At 39.5% G+C, this 20,342-nt stretch overlaps 1 protein-coding gene across 1 annotated transcript; it reads left to right on the top strand.

Annotated features, from left to right (window-relative positions):
* Positions 1-11,626: 11,626 nt before the first annotated feature.
* camk2n2a (calcium/calmodulin-dependent protein kinase II inhibitor 2a) lies at positions 11,627-14,665 on the top strand. Its single transcript, XM_074651114.1, has 2 exons — positions 11,627-12,169; positions 12,788-14,665. The coding sequence occupies exons 1-2, from the start codon at positions 12,001-12,003 to the stop codon at positions 12,856-12,858; spliced, it is 240 nt and encodes a 79-aa protein (XP_074507215.1). The 5' UTR covers positions 11,627-12,000; the 3' UTR covers positions 12,859-14,665.
* The last annotated feature ends 5,677 nt before the right edge of the window (positions 14,666-20,342 follow it).

Genomic DNA, 20,342 nt, shown 5'->3' on the forward strand with positions numbered 1-20,342 from the left:
TCTGCGACTGAATTGTAGATATCTGTAATGAGAAGTCCCATACACATGAATGGCAAAAGTAGTTTGAATCATACTAGTCAAAATGTAATTACAGATATCTAAAATTAGAGTTTTGCCTAGTCAAAATAGAATTGCAGATATCTTGAATTAGAGTTTTGACTAGGCCAAATGACAGATGTAATGAATATCCTGTCTAGCTACTAAATGTTAAAACGGCTTGAAATAGGCCAAGGGCCACCCACTTGGCACTCAGGCCCACCCCATAAGAAGCCTTCCTTTTTTGCCTCTTGTTTAGGCTACGTGATAGGTCAGATTTTTTGGGTGGCAGGCAGTGCTGCTCGAAGCCCCTCTTTCACTTCAGTGTACAGCAGCAGATGTCACTGATTGCTTGTGGTGACGTCACATTAGCTGTTGAAAAATTTTACTACTATATATAATATATATAATACTTTATCAATTTAAAATTAATGCACCTCTGTGTTTATTATCTACGTCAACGAGTTTCATAAAAGTTACTACGAGCACACGGATGCATATTTGTCAGAAAGTCACCAGATAACACTCATCACTCATTAAACACCTGTGCATTGAGGAGCAGATGAAACACGTCACAAAAAAGTAATGGTATAGTATGTCCAAAAAAGTCATAAAAGTCATAGTATAGTATGTTGAAAAATAGTCATAGTATAGTATGTCGAAAAAAGTCATAGTATAGTATGTCGAAAAATAGTCATAGTATAGTATGTCGAAAAAAATCATAGTATAGTATGTCGAGAAAAAGGCGTATTATGAACAGATCGAAAAAAAGGCATAGTATTATGTCGAAAAAAGTGTAAAAAATGTCATAGTATAGTGTGTCGAAAAAAGTCATAGTATAGCATTTCGAAAAAAAGTAATAGTAGTATGTCGAAAAAAGGCGTAATATAGTATGTCGAATAAAGGGAATAAAAAGTCATAGTATAGTGTCAAAAAAAGTTGTAGTATAGTATGTTTTTAATAAATGCAATAAAGTCATAGTATACTATGTTGAAAAAAATGCAAAAAAGTTATAGTATAGTATGTCGAAAAAGGCATAGTATAGTATGTCAAAATAAAGTTATAGTATAATATGTCGAAAAAAAGTCATAGTACAGTATGTCGAAAAAAAATCGTATTATAGCAGATCGAAAAAAAGGCATAGTATTATGTAGAAAAAGTGTAAAAAAAAGTCATAGTATAGTTTGTCGAAAAAAAGACATAATATAATATGTTGAATAAAGGGAATAAAGAGTCTTGGTATAGTCTGTCGAAAAAAAGTTGTAAAAAAAGTGTAAAAAAATGTCATAGTATAGTATGTAAAAAAAAAATGGGAAAATAGTATTTTGACAAAAAACAAAAAAGTCATAGAATAATATCTGTCGAAAAAAGTCATAGTATAGTATGTAAAACAAAGTCATAGTATGGCATGTTGAAACAATTCGAAAGACTTCATAGTATAGTAAGTCGAAAAAATGCAAATAGTCATAGTACAACATGTCGAATAATGGTCATTGAATTGTATGTTAAAAAAAGTCATAATATATTATCTAAAAAAAAAAATGCAAAAAACATGTAAAAAAGCCATGTCGGAAAAAAACCGATAGTACAGTACGTTGAAAAAAGTGATAGTATAGTATGTCAAAAAAAAGTGATAGTATGGTATGTCGTAAAAAAAGTCTTAGTATAGCATTGTTGAAAAAAATGCAAAGAATTCGTAGTATAGTAAGTCGAAGAAAAGTCATTGAATTATATGTCAAAAAAGTCATAGTGTAGTATGTTGGGAAAAAAAAGCAAAAAAACATTTTTATTTATTTTCTTCTTATTATCCATATCAGTGTTGCACTATAACTGTCATCCAGCAGGTGGTGCCATTACACTGTTCTGCATATGATGACATACAAAAACAAAGAGTTGAATATAATAGAATTGTTATCACAATTTTATAGAGATTTCCATACAAATTTTACATTTATCTATTATAGAGTTTTCTTTTTTTATTTAGATAGTGAATTCCTCTCTTTCTTTTTTCTATACTAAATAAATACTTTCTCACCCTATTCAATCCATTTTGATATAAAACTTGTCTAATTTCTGTTGAAGATTATCTAATTGTGGGGACAGATCACCATTTCCTAACATATTTATGATGTGATGTCTGAAATAAATTTGATGAACCCTGCTGGCGGGAGCGTTTGAGCATGGACAACAGGAAGTAGATGTGACACAGACTTGCGTATGCGCAGTGTGAATGTGGTAGTGATTTTGAATCGGGGAAGAAAGGAAAAGATTTGTTTCCTATAAGTGTGCAAATTAGAACATGGTAATTATCATCCTGTCTCCATTCTATGCTCATTATTAACAGAAAGGGTCATACATGAACAAATAGACAGTTATTTATCATCGCACAATCTTCTGTGTGAATTTCAATCTGGTTTCTCGTATTTCTCTGAATATGTTTCTCTGTAACTGCTGGATGTGATCTAGTTGACATATTTGACAGTTGAACTGTATCTGAATAACTTAAAGGTCCCATATTGTAAAAAGTGAGATTTTCATGTGTTTTATATTATAAAGCAGGTTTAAGTGCTTTATAAATACTGTTAAACTATAAAAACGCTCAATATACAGAGAAATACACACAGCCCATATTCAGAAATTGTGTTTGAAACAAGCCGTTAGGATTTCTGTCCATTTGTGATGTCACAAATATACACTATTTAGATCATCACACGGTTTTAAACATAAACATTATAAATATGTCCCAATTTATTTCCTGTTGCAGTGTATGTAAATAACATCAGCTGACAGGAAATAAACATGGACCCAAACTGTTGCCTAGCAACGCAATTCCGTTGCAATTCCATTGAAATGCACTAAAACGGAGCGTTTCAGACAGAGGGTAAATACAGATATATTCAGACAGACAGTACGAGGAAAATTACGAGTTTTTTCAACATTACAGCATGTAAACATGTTCTAGTAGAAACATAAAATGCAAGCATAAACCTGAAAATGAGCCCGATATGGGACCTTTAAGTCTGGTCAGGAGGAGCTAAGCTTTTGTTTCAACCACTTTCAGTTATATATTTGAGTCACAGGAAGTTACTGAAGCAAAGACATTTATTGCCATGATGAAGCTTCAGTAATAATGAATGCACTACAGACAGACAAGAGTCTGTGTGAGGATACCATGAAATACTACATTATGCTCAGTCTGTATGTACAGATCATATATGATTCAAGATTTGGCGTCCCTTGATGATCCACAGACATCTGAACTGCAGCTGTTACATCAAATGGCTGCTGCTCCTCTTAAACATTAGGGTAGTGTCTGAATAGATACACGTGTCTCACGTGTCTCACAGGACTCTCAAGATATGAATTCATGATGGGTCTTTTTATTTTTCCATAGGCACAAATGCTTGTCGACAGCACCTGGTATCTGAAAAGACTTGGGTGCAGTGAGTCATCAAGCTTACTATTTCTGTCATCTCTAACAAGAAGTGAGAGGAAGTGGAGAATGTGGCATTTTTTTTCTTCTTTTGCACAGAAAGGGGAAAACTAATAGGTGTGTGTGGGGGGTTGGGGGGCATAAGACCTGAGTGGGCATGAAAAAGGAGCAGGTTGGAGACACAAGATCTCATAAATCTTCCTCAGCGGTCATAAGGGTTCACCTCGACAAAATCTTCATGAGCTTTCTCAGCAGAACAGCAGCTGTGGCTCTCGGGGAACAGACTATTATTGTAGCATTCGCAGACCTCTGAGGGCATGGAAAAAAAAAAACAGTGGCATCTGATTTGTTCAATCCAGTTTAAATTAATAATTGAGAGAATCAAAAGACACTACAGCAAAAGAGTGAGAGGAATAATCTTGCATGGGCCTTGGGAGAGAGTGAATGCTATATGAAACTGCTGTATATGTAATGTATGCACAGTTCATATAGAGATAAAAGCTCTGAAATATAAATAAGTCATTATTTTTTCCTCACTGTTAATTTGAGCCTATTTCTGAATTATGATAAAAGATTGGTGCCTCTACCACTAGGTGTCCATCTTTCTTCACTTGAGGTAGTGAGATGCACACTGTACTGGCTGACAGTGAGGGAAGACACCGGCTCCAGTGGATGGTTTCCAAGTCACATGCAATTAATGTACGCCGTGATATCCTGTTTAATCCATTCTGATAGCTGACAAACAATTTAGATGATATGATTATTCTCTAATTGGCTGTGCTTCATGGGTGTAGACCCTGATTTGTGGTGATGAGGGTGCAGACAGTGGTGGCTGAGTTAGGTAAAACCTTATTCATTAGCAGTACAGGTTTTAAATACAGGGATTTAATGACAGCATTAGCTTGGCTGGTAATTATCATGAAGTTCTTAGGGATGGGACAGTGGACTACCATGACATTTTGTACGGATGTTTGTGGAGCCATAACGAGATCGACATTTTCGTTTTTGGTGAAATGTCTACTATTGGATGGATTGTCATGAAACCGAAGCTTAATGATTTTAGAAACTAATGCCACCATGAGGCTCATATTTGTAGTTTTGAGTGAAATGTCTTGACAACTATTGTATGGATTGCCCTGCTCAGGATAAAATTGTAACTTTGCCAATCCCCTGACTTTTTAACTAGCTCCATCATCAAGGTCAAAATTGTAATTTGTCCAGTGCTTTGATAATACCAGCAAAATGAATGACATTCCCGTCAGCCTCAGCTGTGCTTTGTGTTTAGTGTTAATTAGCAAATGTTACCATGAGAACATTTTAAGTGGGGTTGTATGAGGTACTTATCAATAGTCAGTGTATTACCTACAGTAGATGGCGGTCGGCACGCCTGCAGCTTGGAGAAGCAGACAGGAGTTACCCCACGGAAGCAAAGCTGAACTATTCCTTTAAATAGGCTACAGCTTCAAAGAGCTGCTAGCATTGTTGCAGACTCTTTAGTCTTAAAATGATGTCAAGACATTGTCAGGGATACCATGACAAAGTCCAGGACTTAGCCTATGGTCCGCAATAATATCATCAGTCAAATTAATTTACGAATGTGGTATTATCCTGTTTTTGGTGTGCATTTATTTATTTAATAAGATTTCTTTTGTGTTCTGAATTGTTGCATCCAAAAATAGCCCAGCCAAACTACAGCAGATGGAGCCAAATGCTGAATTCAACAAACAGTGTAAAAATGAAAATGGCATAGTTCCAGATCTGCAGAAAAAGTTTTGATAAATCTTTGAAATCCTGACACACCATGACCTTATGTGCTTGTGTTCCTGACAGGGAGCGGTGGGGTGGAGGGGTCTTTTTTGACTTTGGCCTTAGCAGACACTCGACAGACAGCAGGAGGAAAGGTAGAGATGCGGTATCTCAGGAGAGAGAGCCATCACAGCGTGCTATAGTCCCCGATGCCAATTACCGCTGTCACCCATCTGCTTTGGGCATGCAGTGAAACGTGGGATAAGTGACCTACTTTGTGACAGTAGTGTGACTGCAGTGCTTCTCCTCTCATCAACAAACCAAGCGCTCCTTCCCTGAGGAGAGGCAGATAGGGATAGTATCACAGGGAAATGCACACTGGTCAGATTTAAAGATTTTTCTGTTTGGCCCTTCAGTTTGAGTCCACTGTTTTTACACAGCTCATTCACCCAACCCAGGGTTCTGAACAATATAGTAAATCTAACGGAGGAAGGGGTAACCATCCAAATTGTATCAAGAATGTATATCTCAACTCTATTCCAGTCTTTTTTACCAACACTTTACACACCGGATACAGATCCACAAATTTAAAAAAGGTATGTTTCCTGATTTATCTCTAGTGGTGGCCATACAGATAGTTTTGGTTTTATCTGCTCAGTTTTGAAGATGTCCGTCACTGAGATTTCTTCTGCTGTACGAGTACAATGTTGGTGAAGGGTGTTTCAAAAACAGCAAGATATCTTTCCAGAATCAGTTTCCAGCATACTTTGGATAATCCCTGCTGTCAACCGTTTTCATTGGGACTATTTCCTCAGTTGAAAGTAGTTTCAGTGACCGAGAGCTTTGTGGATTATTAAGACATTAACATCCGAGACATTATATCTACAAAGGGATGTTGGTGTTGGTGCTGTGAGCACATTTTATTCACTTGCATTGCACTAGGATGGGAGCATATATCTCAGAAGTGGGCTAAGGCTAAAGCTGAGCTAATAAAACCAAAGCTATCTGCATGGCTACCGTGGATACTGCTAGAGCAATGGTTCCCAACCTGAGACACACATCCAAAGACACGGAGCGCCATTGGCATTCATTTAGAGTCGTATTTCTGGCTACTTGACATGTCATGTCCAATATTCACAGTGCTTCTTGCTTGTTTGTTCTCCACCAACTGAGAAAAATATCTGGCTTTTTAGCTGCTAAATGCTCCACTATGTTGTCCAGCTAGTTGCTAACTCTATCTGTCTTCTGTTTGGTGCTGGGCAGGTAGCTTACAGTGGGTTTATCAGAACTTTTCCACTAAAAACAGATGCCTGCTGATGGAAGCAATTCTGGTAAGAGTTCACACAAAAAATACTCCATTACAAGTAAAAATACCACGTTCAAAATTTTACTCAACCCATTCATGCATCATGCCGTGTTGAAGCAGACCGGATGGCAGCAGATGATAGAACATTCATTATAACCATGAGAGACTTGAGACTTGACTTGTAAAAAATGACTGCATTGTAGTGGCCACTATGCGTGAAAGGGTTGTAAAGGTACAGACATTTTGACAAGTAAAAGGTACTCATTTTGCAGAATGGCCTGTCAGTGTTATATTATTATTTTATTTTATTGGACAATTATTATTGATCCATCAAGCAGATTTTTAATGTTGTGGTTGATCGTGGTGAAGCTAATTTTAACTGCTTCATATACATTTGGGTAGTTTAACTGTAACAATGCATCATATTTTACAAATTGATGATTGTTTTGTATGAAAAGTAGCTAGTAACTATTGACTTGCATCTATACAGCGCCTTTCTCGTCTTGGCAGAGGCTGGCAGAGGCTGCCATGCAAGGTGCCAACCTGCCCATCAGGATCTAATCTAAATACTCATTCACACACTGATGGCACAGCCTTCAGGGGCAATTTGGGGTTAAGTATCTTGCTCAAGAACACTTCGACATGTGACTGTAGGAGCCGGGGATCGAACCACCGACCTTCCGATTGGTGGGCGACCTGCTTGACCTCTGAGCCCCAGCCGCCCCCAGTACTAGTAGTAGTAACTATAATAAAAATAGTAGAATAAGTACAATATTTCTCTCCAAAATGTAGGAGTAGAGGTATAAAGTAGTATAAAATGTAAAGAACTATCTCAACGTTGTACTTACAGTATACACAGTAGGACTACTTGAGTAAAAGCCACACTTTAACACTCCTCATATCGTTGGCAAGGTTTTCTATAAAATCACAGAATTTCACCAACATGGCACTAAACAACATGAAACACTCCCCAACAGATCCCAGCTCTGGCCTCCCTTGTGACGGAGGTGTGTGTGTGTGTGTGGGGGGGTGCGTACAGCGGTCTCCGTGTAGCTTCAGCGTGCTGCAGACTGCAGCTGTGTGTTCACTGATCCAAGGGCAGGAGCTCTGCCAATGTCCCCACAATCTAATGGAGGGTGTTTAAATGCTGGAGAACAAACAGCATTGATCTTCATGACGAGGAAAGCAGATAAACACGGTACTTTTATTGGTCCATGACTGCAGATGGTGTGTGTCTCTCTCCTCTTTCTCTTTCCTCTCACTTACATTTTTAGTTTCCCTGAAATATAGGCCCCCGCACACACGCACACACAAAGACAAATCCTAAGAGATAGTCAGGGAATTGATCCTGGCTCTTAGCGCTACGCTTGTTATTGGGTTTTTTTCCTCAGCTAGTGTTCCTCAAGGAGGAACATAGTGTGTATATACAATGAGTGTGTGTTTGTGTGTGGAAGTTCAGCAGCGCCCGGTCTGCTCGAGGGGAAAGATGGGGAAAGGGGGAGGGGGGTGAGTGACTCAGCATAGTGATTCATTTATAATTGGAGGCAGTACTTCAAGAGCACACACACACACACACACACACACACACACACACACAGACACACACACTTCTTAAGGGTGGGTGTCCTTGTCAGAGATGATGGGAGTGATTGAGTGAGCCTGAACTGCTGCCTGCTAAAGAGGCAGAGATGGAGGAAGAGAAAGAAGGGGGACAGAGGAGGAGAACTCACAGCATGCGGACTGAGAAAGATCAATCGAACTAAACAGAGGCAGACCAAATGAGGAGTCGCTGCACTTAAAGCGTGCTGGGTTCAACATTTTGTACGTGGCGGTGCATTATTAAGTGGAAGAAGTAGGCCTCAAGTTGGTATGACGCATGCATGTTTCTTTCCCTAAATAGTGATCATGAAGCAGCACCTGGTGCCATGTGGGGCAGCAGGTCAGATTTTTCCCCCACAGCCTCAAACTGTGTCGCCGACTGATGACGTTATGTGAAATCCCTGCATGAATCAACTGCTTCGCTTGTTGACAGCTGGAGGCTGCAGTTTAATGGATAGGAGGAGCTTTGTGAGATATCCCCTGGAACTTACATTCAGATTGAGTGGCAGATTTATGATCTCCGATGCATTATATCATCTATATAATGCATCAGAGATCATTATATAGACTTAATGTATGAGTCTATATAATGATCTCTGATGCATTATATAGACTCATACATTAAGTGTAGATCAATGAGAGAAAAGACAGAATTGGATAAAGATAGTTCTTTGACTGCTTTTTGTCATGCATGGAAATAGACGTTTTAGGTTGAACCTGCATCCAAAGAAAACATGCAGCCAACATGCATGTTTTATTGGTAAACTGGTGGTTAACAGAAATGCTCTCGGGACTCAGTAACATGTTTTACAGGGGGTTATATGGGCCATGTTTCTGTGGGAAGCAAGCCAGCCAGTTTTGCTTTGACTCTGCAGCCGCCCCGCGTCTTATCCCCGCAGGAAATCTAAGAGCCTTTCCAACAGTACTGATCTCAAAGAGTGTCAGCTGGTCACTTTCACCGGTCAGCTATGCAGACTGGCTGCTAAAACAGAGGGGACACTGCTTCAATAGAAAGGTTATTACATGTTTATAGACAGGTCAGCTGGCCCGAGTTGTGAAAACAGCTTTGGTCCAATAATAGGCTTTCTGTCAGCTCATTATTTTCGCTTTTTATGAGACACCATATGCCGTGAGGACGGGATGTTGTAACACAAGCTGCAACAAAAAGAAGGCAGGGAAGAATGACGTGATTTCAAATGCAGCCAATGTATAAATTATACTGGCTCTGTCCGTGGTGCTGAAATGAGCCATTCACATATTTTATGACACACAACCAGGACCATATTATATATTTTTGTATTTTGTAATTGTACTTTTAAATTTCACAAATTTAAATTAAATTGTACATATCTACTCTATAATGTATATAACGCCATCATATTTATTATTCATGCTTCTTATTATATATAGTAGATGATCATAATGTTTATATATATCGTATTTTAGTGTTCTTCGCTTATCCATACAATTACGTATCTGTTTTTGTACTTTCTTTTGCTGCTGGGACACTTTAATTAAAGGGGCACTCCAGTGATTCAGTATCTCACTTTTATGAAGTTGGGGAACTCACAAGAGACGTATAGAAAAAATTTAAAAATCAAAGAAGCAGAGGCTGAGATGTCCTGAGTTTTAGTCTGTATGGGTCGAGCTCCAAAAACCTTGGATCCTACATTTCCCATAATGCAACTATCTGCATTTTTAGACACTTGTTGTATCCGAAAAACCACATACTATATTAGTAGTATGTACAGATTTGGCCAAAATGTAGCATGTAATATGCAGTATGCGAACAAAACCAAAATCTCAACTATGCCAAAAATACCCGGATGTTGTACTGATTCGGAAAAAAATCTCCAGTATGCATCAGACCAGTCTACCTCGCCTACTGTATCCCACAATGCAAAGTGCTGGAACGGTCACTTTCGGTCATTTTTGTAATGTAAAGTAGCGGAGATTTGCTATTGTCCGTGCTGTTTACTTCTGCTTTCCAAAACCGGAAACCCACGAAACCCGGCCTGGCGTACTACAAAATAAATCGTTTTACGTTCCATTAAAGGTCCCATATTACAAAGAATATGAAGTGAGAACTTCATGTTTTTTTTATTATAAAGCATGCTTAAGTCCTATATAAATACTGTGAAAGTATTGAAACACTCAATCCACAGGGAAATACACACAGCCCGTATTCAGAAACTCAGTAACTCTGCATTTGGAACAAGCTGTCAGGATTTCTGCCCATTCGTGATGTCACAAATATACAATATTTAGACCCTTGACACAATTTTAGACGTAAACATTCTAAATGTGTCCCAGTTTATTCCTTGTTGCAGTGTATGTGAATGTCATCAGCTGACAGGAAGCACACATGGACCCAGGCTGTTGCCTAGCAACGCAATTCTGTTGCAATTCCGTCAAAATACGCTAAAACGGAGCGTTTCAGACAGAGGGTAAATACAGGCATTTTCAAGCAGACAGTATGAGGAAAATAAAGTTTTTTTTTTAACATTACAGCATGTAAACATGTTCTAGTAGAAACACAAAATACAAGTATGAACCTGAAATTGAGCATAATATGGGACCTTTAAATCTAGCGAGAAAGTTGTCAAGTTGCTTCAGGCCTCCCTCCAAAGCCACTCCCTCAAAATGATCATTATGAACGTAAACAGGTAGCTTATTACAGTCCTGCGATAGAAAAAAGTTAAAGCATACAAATACCTTTCAAAGTGTTATATTATTATATACATTAGCCTTTTAGATACTGTAATTATAAATGATGCAATAACGTGTAAAACAATTTTGTTTACATGTTAAGCTAATGCTGTAGCTGGTGGAGATGGAGCCAATTTTAACTATTTTATACACTGATGCGCAGTTTGATATAAAACCATATCTTATAAGCTCATCACATGTTTTTTAATATAAAACTATAGCTGTCAGATAAATGTAGAGGAGTAAAAAGTACAATATTTCAATCAGAAATTTAATAAATTAGAAGTATAAAGTGAAGTGACATAAAATAAAGAAGTGCTCAAGCAAAGTACAAGTACGTGACATTTGTACTTTATTGAGTACTTACTTTACTTACTTACTCGAGTACTTATTATGTATTATATTGGTTATTTTCAGTATTTTAAAGAATGCAGGAAGCAAAGTCTCTGAAACTAAAATAATTTTCTCAAATTTACTTGAGTAACTGTACTCAGTTACATTCCACCACTGTGTGCTACATTAGGACATATAATGCTAATACATCCATTCATTTCATACCAGACACACACACTATACGTTTCTATGTAATGGTGAATTACCAACGTCTCCAAGCCTCAACAAACCTGTCTCTCAGTGTGGCTCTCAGTGCAGATCACTTGTGCAATTTCATCTCTCGCCTGTTGATGTCACTCTTGCTCCTCTTGAGTCCACACACACACACACACACACACACACACACACACACACACACATACACCCGGATGGATGACTTCACCGTTCTGCCTGGGTTTCCTTTATGATCCCGGGATCTCCCACTTCCCTCACCAGACATCAGCCAGCAACACAGGCGAACACAACTTTCTCTCTCTTCACTCTCTCACTCTCTCTCTCACACACGCTGCTGTCTCTCTCTCCCTGCAGCTGCAACACATCCAGACACCTACAGAGAGACCACAACAACAAACACAACTCGGACCTCAGACGCCCCTTCATCCAAACGGAGTCAGACAGAAAGGATCACCAGCAGGAGAAAAACACGCACCAAGCGCTGCTGCAGCTTGCACCAAAAAAAAAAAAAAGGGGGAATCTACAGCTTTATTGCGCACTTATAAAGCCACCGAGGAAGACTTTTTATCTACTTTTGGTGATCCTACTCTCTCGTCTTGCCACAATGTCCGAGGTGCTGCCATACAACGAGGGTAAAATGAGCGGCTACGGAGCGGACAGCGAGGTCAGTCAGATGTCCTTTAGCTGCGGACTGCAGGACACGAGCGCCTTTTTCTCTTCGTCGCAGGGGAAGAGACCTCCAAAGCTGGGACAGATCGGCAGAGCCAAGCGAGGTAAAGGATGCTTATAATAAAAATCATCACAACTGATACCAGAATTATTTATGTGATAGAAAATATAATTCATATAATCTCTTTTTAATATATATAATATTACCTAGAATATTCTAAACAGTTTTAATATTTGATGGATTGATGGATTTTGGATGAATACTTCTTCATTACGCGCGTTTGTCAAACTGTTTACATACATGCACGAGACATGATCTTCCTGTAAGGACACGCCCCGTGCTGTGCTGTACCCAAAACAATGGGGTTAACCGTATAAGGATAAAAAAGCCTGGCTCGTCGCCATTACCGGGAATGGTAATGGCGCGTAAAGTGCGCGTACCCGAGGTCGGGGGATTTGCAATATAGTGCTTTAATATATTTATTTATTCACCTGCAACCGCACAATCACATTGTTTCTCTCCTTCCTTGCTTTGGTTATCTAGTGCGCCATTGACCTTATAATAAACCTTATAATAAACCTTAGAATAAACCTTAGAATAAAACACAATGAGCTCACTGTTGACTGGGATTATTCTAGAAAATGTCATGTTCTGCTGTCATAGTCTCAGTAAACATCCTCATCCTCATCCTCCTTCTTCTCTCTCTCTCTCTCCTCCTCAGTGGTCATCGAGGACGACCGAATAGACGAGGTCCTGAAGGGGATGACAGACAAGTCTTCACCCGGCGTCTAAAACGTGAGCGATGCCTTGCAAGACTTTTTAATTTTTGATCACCGATTTGAAGCACTTGTCGGCTGTGCATGTTCGAGGATTGCAGGGGAGAAAAAACGACGGCACGAAAGCAAGGAAGGAAGGAAGGATGGGTTGACTGAGGAAAAAGGCAACGAAAAGAGAGGGGAGAATGGAGAAGGCTTAAAGGAAGAGAAGAAGTGTTGAAGAAAGATGGAGAGACGAAGAGAGAAAGAGAAAGAGAGAGAGAGACTCTGGAAAAGACCAAGATTTATCATGGGATTGCTGGCAATTCTCCAAACGAATCCCGATTTTAACTCCTGCTGCGCAGCAAGATGTTGAGATGGCGGACCTCGGCTCTGTGTCTCAACCTCTGCTGACTTTGATGATGGATGAACTTGTCATTACTTTCACGACCATCTCTTTTTTTTTTTTCCTTTCCAACAGCGCTGTAAGCAACAAAAATACTGCAACTGGAGGCTGAAGCTAAATCCCAGCCCTATTTCAATAAGTTGTACAGTACAGTAGGTAGGCTAAGCTCTCAGACGAACCCCCTTCCTCCTCCCTCCTCCTTTAGGCTTTGCTTTGTTGATTCAGTCAGCGACGGTGCATTCAAGGGAGCTGTCCTTTCAGCACTGGTCCAATGCATTCCTGTTGCTGCTACTGCTTTTTAAAAACAGACCAACCAAACTCTCAAGTCTGCTAAATAGAGGAGACCCATTGTATGTAAAAACATATATCCGAGGATGGTGCAATGTTAATATTTTCTGTAGTAGAAGCCCTGTTTGTTTTTTGGCCCTTAAAGAGCATTAGGCCACAGGTTAAACCTGAACCACAGGCTACTTTCTTCTTCTTCTTCTTCTTCTTCTTCTTCTTCTTCTTCTTACCCATCAGTGGTTAAAGGTGCAGCTTGGCACCTCCATGTAGCTGATTTAAAACCTGCACATATCTATTTTCCCCCTTTCTATTTTTGTTTTAAAAATGCTCAGATATCTACAGAGGCCAGCACAGATGTGGAGATCATGGTAAATGTTTAAAAAAATGTAGTCATGAAATTGATGGGAAAATATTATACTTTGGACAATTTGATTATTTTAATTTCGCAATTATTCGTGTTTCGTCCTCTATGAGTTTTTTTTCTCCATCTATTTGCATGAACTTTCACTCCGGTGCCAACGCAGGTGCCACTACTCTTACCCTGGCACGCTTCTTTTTAACAAAAGTCATATTTGTATTTTTATATCTAAATATTTGTTATTTAAATGATATGCTAGTCTATCGTCTTACAATTCATCAACAAAAATATTTCTACTTCAGAGAGGATATACAGAGTGAGACTGGGCTTCATGGAAGCGAAGCTGAGATTTTGGTGGACTGGTCTCATTCTATATCAGCGGTCGGGTGTTTTTTAAAGACTAACTGAATGTGTCTGGGGTTTTTGCACACATCAATGTTAAACTATTATTAAGAAATCGTATACTGTGACTTGAGCTTCGTTGATGAATTTGTTAGAAAATGGCAGTTTTAGAGTATATTGCACTGTTTACGAGTATCCTCAAATAACACGTTGTTATTTGACCGATTTTGGACATTACAGTTTTTGTTTTTTAATTTTGTTTATTTTGTACCATTATTTTAAAGAAACTGGATATGGTTTGTTGTGCATGAAACCTTAATATTTTCAATAATGAAACATCGTTTTATGAAGCAAAAAAGCAACAAAAATGTCATGACATTCTAAGAATGAGTCATTGTATATTATGATGCCATTTTCACTGTATTTGGTGAATTAATAAATGGTGAAAGAACATGTAAATGTGATTCTTTGGTTTGGCTTTTGTCCCAAAACATTTTCAATGGAGGATGACAAATAATAGCACCAACATCAGAGCAACGTATTCTCATACAACGCTTCTTACGAAAAAGTTATTCCTTCTTTTTTTGTTCATTTTCCTACAAATGTCCAGCAACATGTGTCAATTTCGCTCATTACATGCTTACAGTCTTTTCAAAATACACTTCTGTCATCAAAGGAAACAACTTCCTTAGGTTTAGGCAACAAAACTACTTAGTTAGGTTTAGGAAAAGATCTTGGCTAGGTTTAGGCAACAAAACTACTTAGTTAGGTTTAGGCAACAAAACTATTTACGTTTAGAAAAAGATTGTGGTTTGGCTTAAAATAACTCCGGAAGTGGCGTAACTTAAGTACGCAAGTTACGTGGCAAATAAATCAACAAATTACATGACTACACACAAATTGATTTTGTGGTATATACACAAATTACAGTGCATTACTTTTCATAGGTATAGCTACGAGCAGTGTATGAGACCAGCCTGATCAGAGTGGTCAGGCCTTGTTCTGTGAATAAAAGTCAAGGATAAAAAAACAACACAGAACACATCACCTCAGCACAGCGTCAATTAAAAAAATAAACCTAAGATCTATTAAAGGAGCAGTGTGTTGGATTTGGCGGCATCTAGCAATGAGGTTGCAGATTGCAACCAACTGAAACTTCTCCTCTCGTGTGCCAAGCGTGCAGGAGAACTACGGTGGCCGTCGCGAAAACATGAAGACGTGAATATCTGTATCTAGAGCCAGTGTTTGATTTGTCCGTTCTGGGCTACTGTAGAAACATGGCAAAGTCCCGCTCCGTATGTAGATACAAACGTCTCATTCTGAGGTAACGAAAACACACCGATTCTTACGTTCAGGTGATTATACATTAAAAAAAAACATACTTATTAATATTTTATTAGATTTCTGCCAATAGATCCTCCTAATTGTTACACACTGTTCCTATAAAGAAACAAGATGTAGTTGCAGCATCAGAAAGCAAAAGTCTTCTCATTTCTTTGTAGCCTTTGGAGTCAGTAGCCATGACCTCAGTGACAGTAAATACTGATCCTTAATTAAAGAGCGGGGAAGGAACAGTGATCCATCTGTTAAGCTGTTAAACAGCTCTGTCGGCCTACACTAGTGAATTCATTAAACCACAGACCCCTGGGGAGCCACGACTGGCCACATGATCATCTATCAAAGTCTACATGCGCAGTGTCCTCAAACAGTAGCTCTCACACACCGTCTATAGCAGGGCTGTAAACACTCACTTTGGCTGGTGCACCAAGAAAAACCTATATCATGCACAAAAACCTAAACAAATCAACATGTTCTGTGGTTTATTACAGTGTTTTCCATCCAATTTTGGAAGAAACTGGACATTTCAACCATTTATCTGTCACTTTTTGCTTGCTAGTTTCCACATACACTCAATCACAAAATAAAAATTGGTATGAAGGTGTTAACTGATTCAGGTTGGAGGAAAACCTACTAACTGTGTAGTCAAACTAACCTACTGTACCTATTGGTCTCGGTGACAATAGATATAGTAAAGATCAGCATAACAGCCGTGTGTAATCCTATTTTCTCCTCAAATCACAAAAATCTAAATCAAATTACAATTTCTGTTTGATATTAGCCGAGCGACTCCACAATCTTTCCGAGAACCCCCTGGTAACTGCGTCAGAACGCCCTGAACAGTATTCTTCACTGTACTACACACTCTTTGCCAGTATGACTCTGAATTGCGCGTCACTCTAATGACAGAGCATCAACAAAGCATCATCAGTGCAACCGACCACATGCCCATCAGAGATTATTGACTGTCCTGATAACATCAGCACTGCACTGAATGAACACGTAGTGCTATCGATCATGTTGTTGTTGTGGATGTTGTGTGTGTGTCTGTCTGTCTGCGGTCATGGACAATTACACTTTTCACAGTAATGGACGTCCCTGGAAGTGCCGGAACCGGACTGACATATTTGGGCAAATATTGAATTGTATCAGTTCTGCTCCACGCCTCTCTCCCTGTCATGACTGTTAAACATGCAACTTTTAAAGAAATTCATTCAAGTCTTACTACCACTACTGCTGCAGCATTGCTCTCCCTTCAGTGTTATAGGCTTTTATAAGCTAATTTTGCATTCTTTTAAAAATATGTCTAGACATTTGAGAGTTAATAGGCTTAAAAGATAACACTGGTGTTATTTTATCAAGTTGCAGTTTACATCCATGTCTGTCCAATATGTCATCACTTCATCATTTTAGCCTGTTAGACATTTGTGTAAAATTGTCATAATTAGCGTATGAATTCTTGAGTTATGGCCCAAAGACATGTTTTGTAAGGTCATGGTGACCTTGAGCTTTGACCACCAAAATCTAATCAGTTCATCCTTGAGTCCAACTGGATGTTTGTGCCAAATTTGAAGAAATTCCCTCAAGGTGCTCCTGAGCTGGCGTTCACGAGAATGAGATGGACGGACGGACAACCTGAAAACATAATGTCGCGGGCGTGGAGGCATAGCACAACCCGATATCACGCCAAAGCGCGTAATAGACCCACCTGGTTGAAAGTCTTGCGTTCGTTGGACCCATGCACCTCAACTCCCACCCGCCATAAGCAGTCTTTCTCACTTTATATTCTACACAGTATACAAATGACACGCCTAAAGCAAGAACAGCGTTCTTATGACATGCTTATGCCCTGCGCATTATCGTTTCATTCACACAGCTTTTCATGCAACCGGGCTGCATAAAAATCCCCTAAAGAGATCAAATCTAGCAATTAATTTATCCTAAAAACAAGTATTGTCTGTGAAAAAAAAAGTGAAAATGCCATATTGTAGTCGGATTTTTAAAACTCTAAAATATCGATATCGGACTCTAAGAATCAAGTATCGGTGAGGCTCGGATAAAATCTAACTAAAAAGTATTCAAATAAAATTTGTTGACAATAATTCAAAGATAAAATAACTCCAGATTTATCCTTTAAATTGTCTGACTGGAACATCTCAGGCAACAACTAATGAGCTACTGCCCTCTGATGAGACGTAAATTCAGTCATCATTTTGCAGCTTTCAGGGTCAGAGGTCAGTTGACTGTGAACGCGAGCTGTAAATGTAACCCGTGGCTCCTGTGTCCTGACCTGGCAGATGGGCTGGGAGTGCAGGCCGTACTGGGGCCCTACCGGGGTCAACACAGACATGTGTAGATGCCTCCCCAGTAGACAGTCACTGTGTAACCACCGAAACAGTAGGATGGAAATGTAAGCATGACGTTTGTGTGCAAAACAAACAAACAAAATGCTAAAGCAGACCGCTGTAAATGCTAAGTGCCATTGTATTGTTATCTCTCACATGCAGCTCACAGCAACTCTCAGCTCTAGGTTCAAACTGAGCGTGTGCAGTGAGAACAAAGAGCTTTGATCTGATTCCACTTTCGCCCCATCCCGAGTGGACGTCCATTAATATTCCTCCTCCAGTTACATAAGCCTGCCATACAGTATATTATGCCATTATGTTGCCCCAAGCGAGATGGGCAGATATACAGTGCCGTTGAAAGCAGCGGCAGTCTCCCAGTCCTCGCTACATCTAATGCAGATTGGTTTCCACTGACAAGGATAACCTCCATCCTATCTATGCTGGTCTGTAGAAACTGGCTACACCGGCCGCAGGCTACAGCTTGGTCTTAATTTAATAGTTTTGCACATAATTACTATCTGTTACGATAAAGTACTCACAAAAGTAAGCAGAACGACTGCTACAACCTGCCTGACCGACGGTGGTAGCCACGTTAACTTTAGCGCTAGCCAGCTTATCTGCCAGCAAGTAGACTGCCACTTGGCTATGTGAGCAATTACAATATTAATAGAATATAATAGAACTGCAATACAGAAAATAGACGCTATTCCGCGACGGCGCCATCAGTTGGGACATCATTATCAGCTGTAACCGGCGTATGAGAGCAGTGCAGAGCGGCGGCCATGAGCTAGCCTGTGGGACACGCTCACATGCACTAACATGCACTAAAAGCACTCTTCTCAGGAAGACATTACTCCTCTATATCTTTATATATTTTTATTAACATTGCTGTATTCCCAGATCTCAGAAAATAACTTTGTTAGTACAATGGTTTTTACTACCGGTAGAACAAAACGACAAAAACAGGACCTCGGTTGTAAGAAAAAGTAATTTCCCTTTAAGAATCACTGAGGATGCTTTGAGTGTATAGCTGCAGTAAGCAGCAGGCAGTTCAATGAGGGGTACAAACAGGCGGTAGTGCTGTGTCGTGACTCAGTTTAAACACAAAACACATACAATGAAGGAGATAAAAACCCAGAGATGTTTGGTTAAAGCATGCAGTAGACCTTTTGAATTGCATGAGGCCTCACATAACACCCACACACCAAAGCACTCAGGGCCAATCGATGCAGACGGAGAGGGCAGGGTGGAAGTGGTGAGAAGAGTGACTGAGAGTAAAAGAGAGACGGAAAAGATGGAGAGAGAAAAGCATTGAGCATGCAGTAGATTAGTGTTGTTGCTGCCCTTGGGCAACAGAGCATGGAGGACAATTAGCAGCAGGAGAGAAAATTCTGGCTCCACTATCTCACACACACATAAATACACAGCGCTCCGTATTAAATCATAGCCTCAGACACCTGGATGACTCAGGTGATCAGCTGAGGAAACAAAAAAGAACTGCACATAAGATGAAAAGGTTTGTACTAAAGAGAAAATGATGACTAAACCTCTCTTGCGTGAGGCCTACGCCCTGCTCTGCTGTGGTTATATAACTTAAGTCCAGTCGAGTTAGATCTCACTGTCGGGGTCTCTGCCATTGCAGATCAGTCAGTCTGACTAAGGGAGCTGAAAACCAAATTTACCCATAAAAACGACTGGCTGAATTTCAATCCATTCATATATTGACAGAACAGAACTTAAACTAAACTAAGGAAAAGTCAGGAAAACTGCATCATACTTTGGGGGGGAAAATAAAGCAGAAAAACTCTCTCCATGTGCAGGGACATACCCAGCCTCCACCCATCCACTCTGAGTGTTGAATCCATCAAATGCTTTTATGTCCCAGTGCTGCAGTGTAGCTGCTCTGCACCCCTAAAGCCTCTATTGTCAATATCAAACCCACTGCCACTTACATAAGCACCCTCCTGTCATCCACCCTGCTATACCAAATAGGTGCCAGGCTGTTTGTTTTCTTAACCCTCCTGTTCAGGTAGTCAGGGCATTGCACCCAATTGTCACCATGGAAACCAGATAATAGCCAATGGGGTTTACCCAGAGACAATGCAAGGGTCTGGGGGGGGGAGATGCAGGAGGTTGAGATTGAAACCGTCACTGTCTGATAGTGATACATTTCAATATGTGCAACAGTGTGTGTGCAGAGTGTATTTGTAAGTGTACATAACAGGAAATTAACAGGAAATAAGAATGTAGTAGTTGGAAATCCCCTTTCGGTATAAAAGACACATAAAGATGAAACATTTGAAAATGTTATTTCAACAGATTGAGATAAAAAAAAAATATTCTTGAGTTTGGAAACTACTTGATAAAACAATCTCAGCACAAAACTGCATATGTGCCATGTCCGAGAACAAAGCTTAACAAGCCTAGCAACAGTAACTAAGGGGAGG

The sequence above is a fragment of the Sebastes fasciatus genome, chromosome 11 (genome assembly GCF_043250625.1).
Source record: "Sebastes fasciatus isolate fSebFas1 chromosome 11, fSebFas1.pri, whole genome shotgun sequence".
NCBI classification, from domain to species: Eukaryota; Metazoa; Chordata; class Actinopteri; order Perciformes; family Sebastidae; genus Sebastes; species Sebastes fasciatus.

Bases quoted from the DNA above. Each gene is read 5' to 3' on its own strand.
- camk2n2a (XM_074651114.1), top strand. From the start codon at position 12,001: ATGTCCGAGGTGCTGCCATACAACGAGGGTAAAATGAGCGGCTACGGA. The intron at 12,170-12,787 runs GTAAAGGATGCT...TCTCCTCCTCAG, and splicing joins GATCGGCAGAGCCAAGCGAG to TGGTCATCGAGGACGACCGA.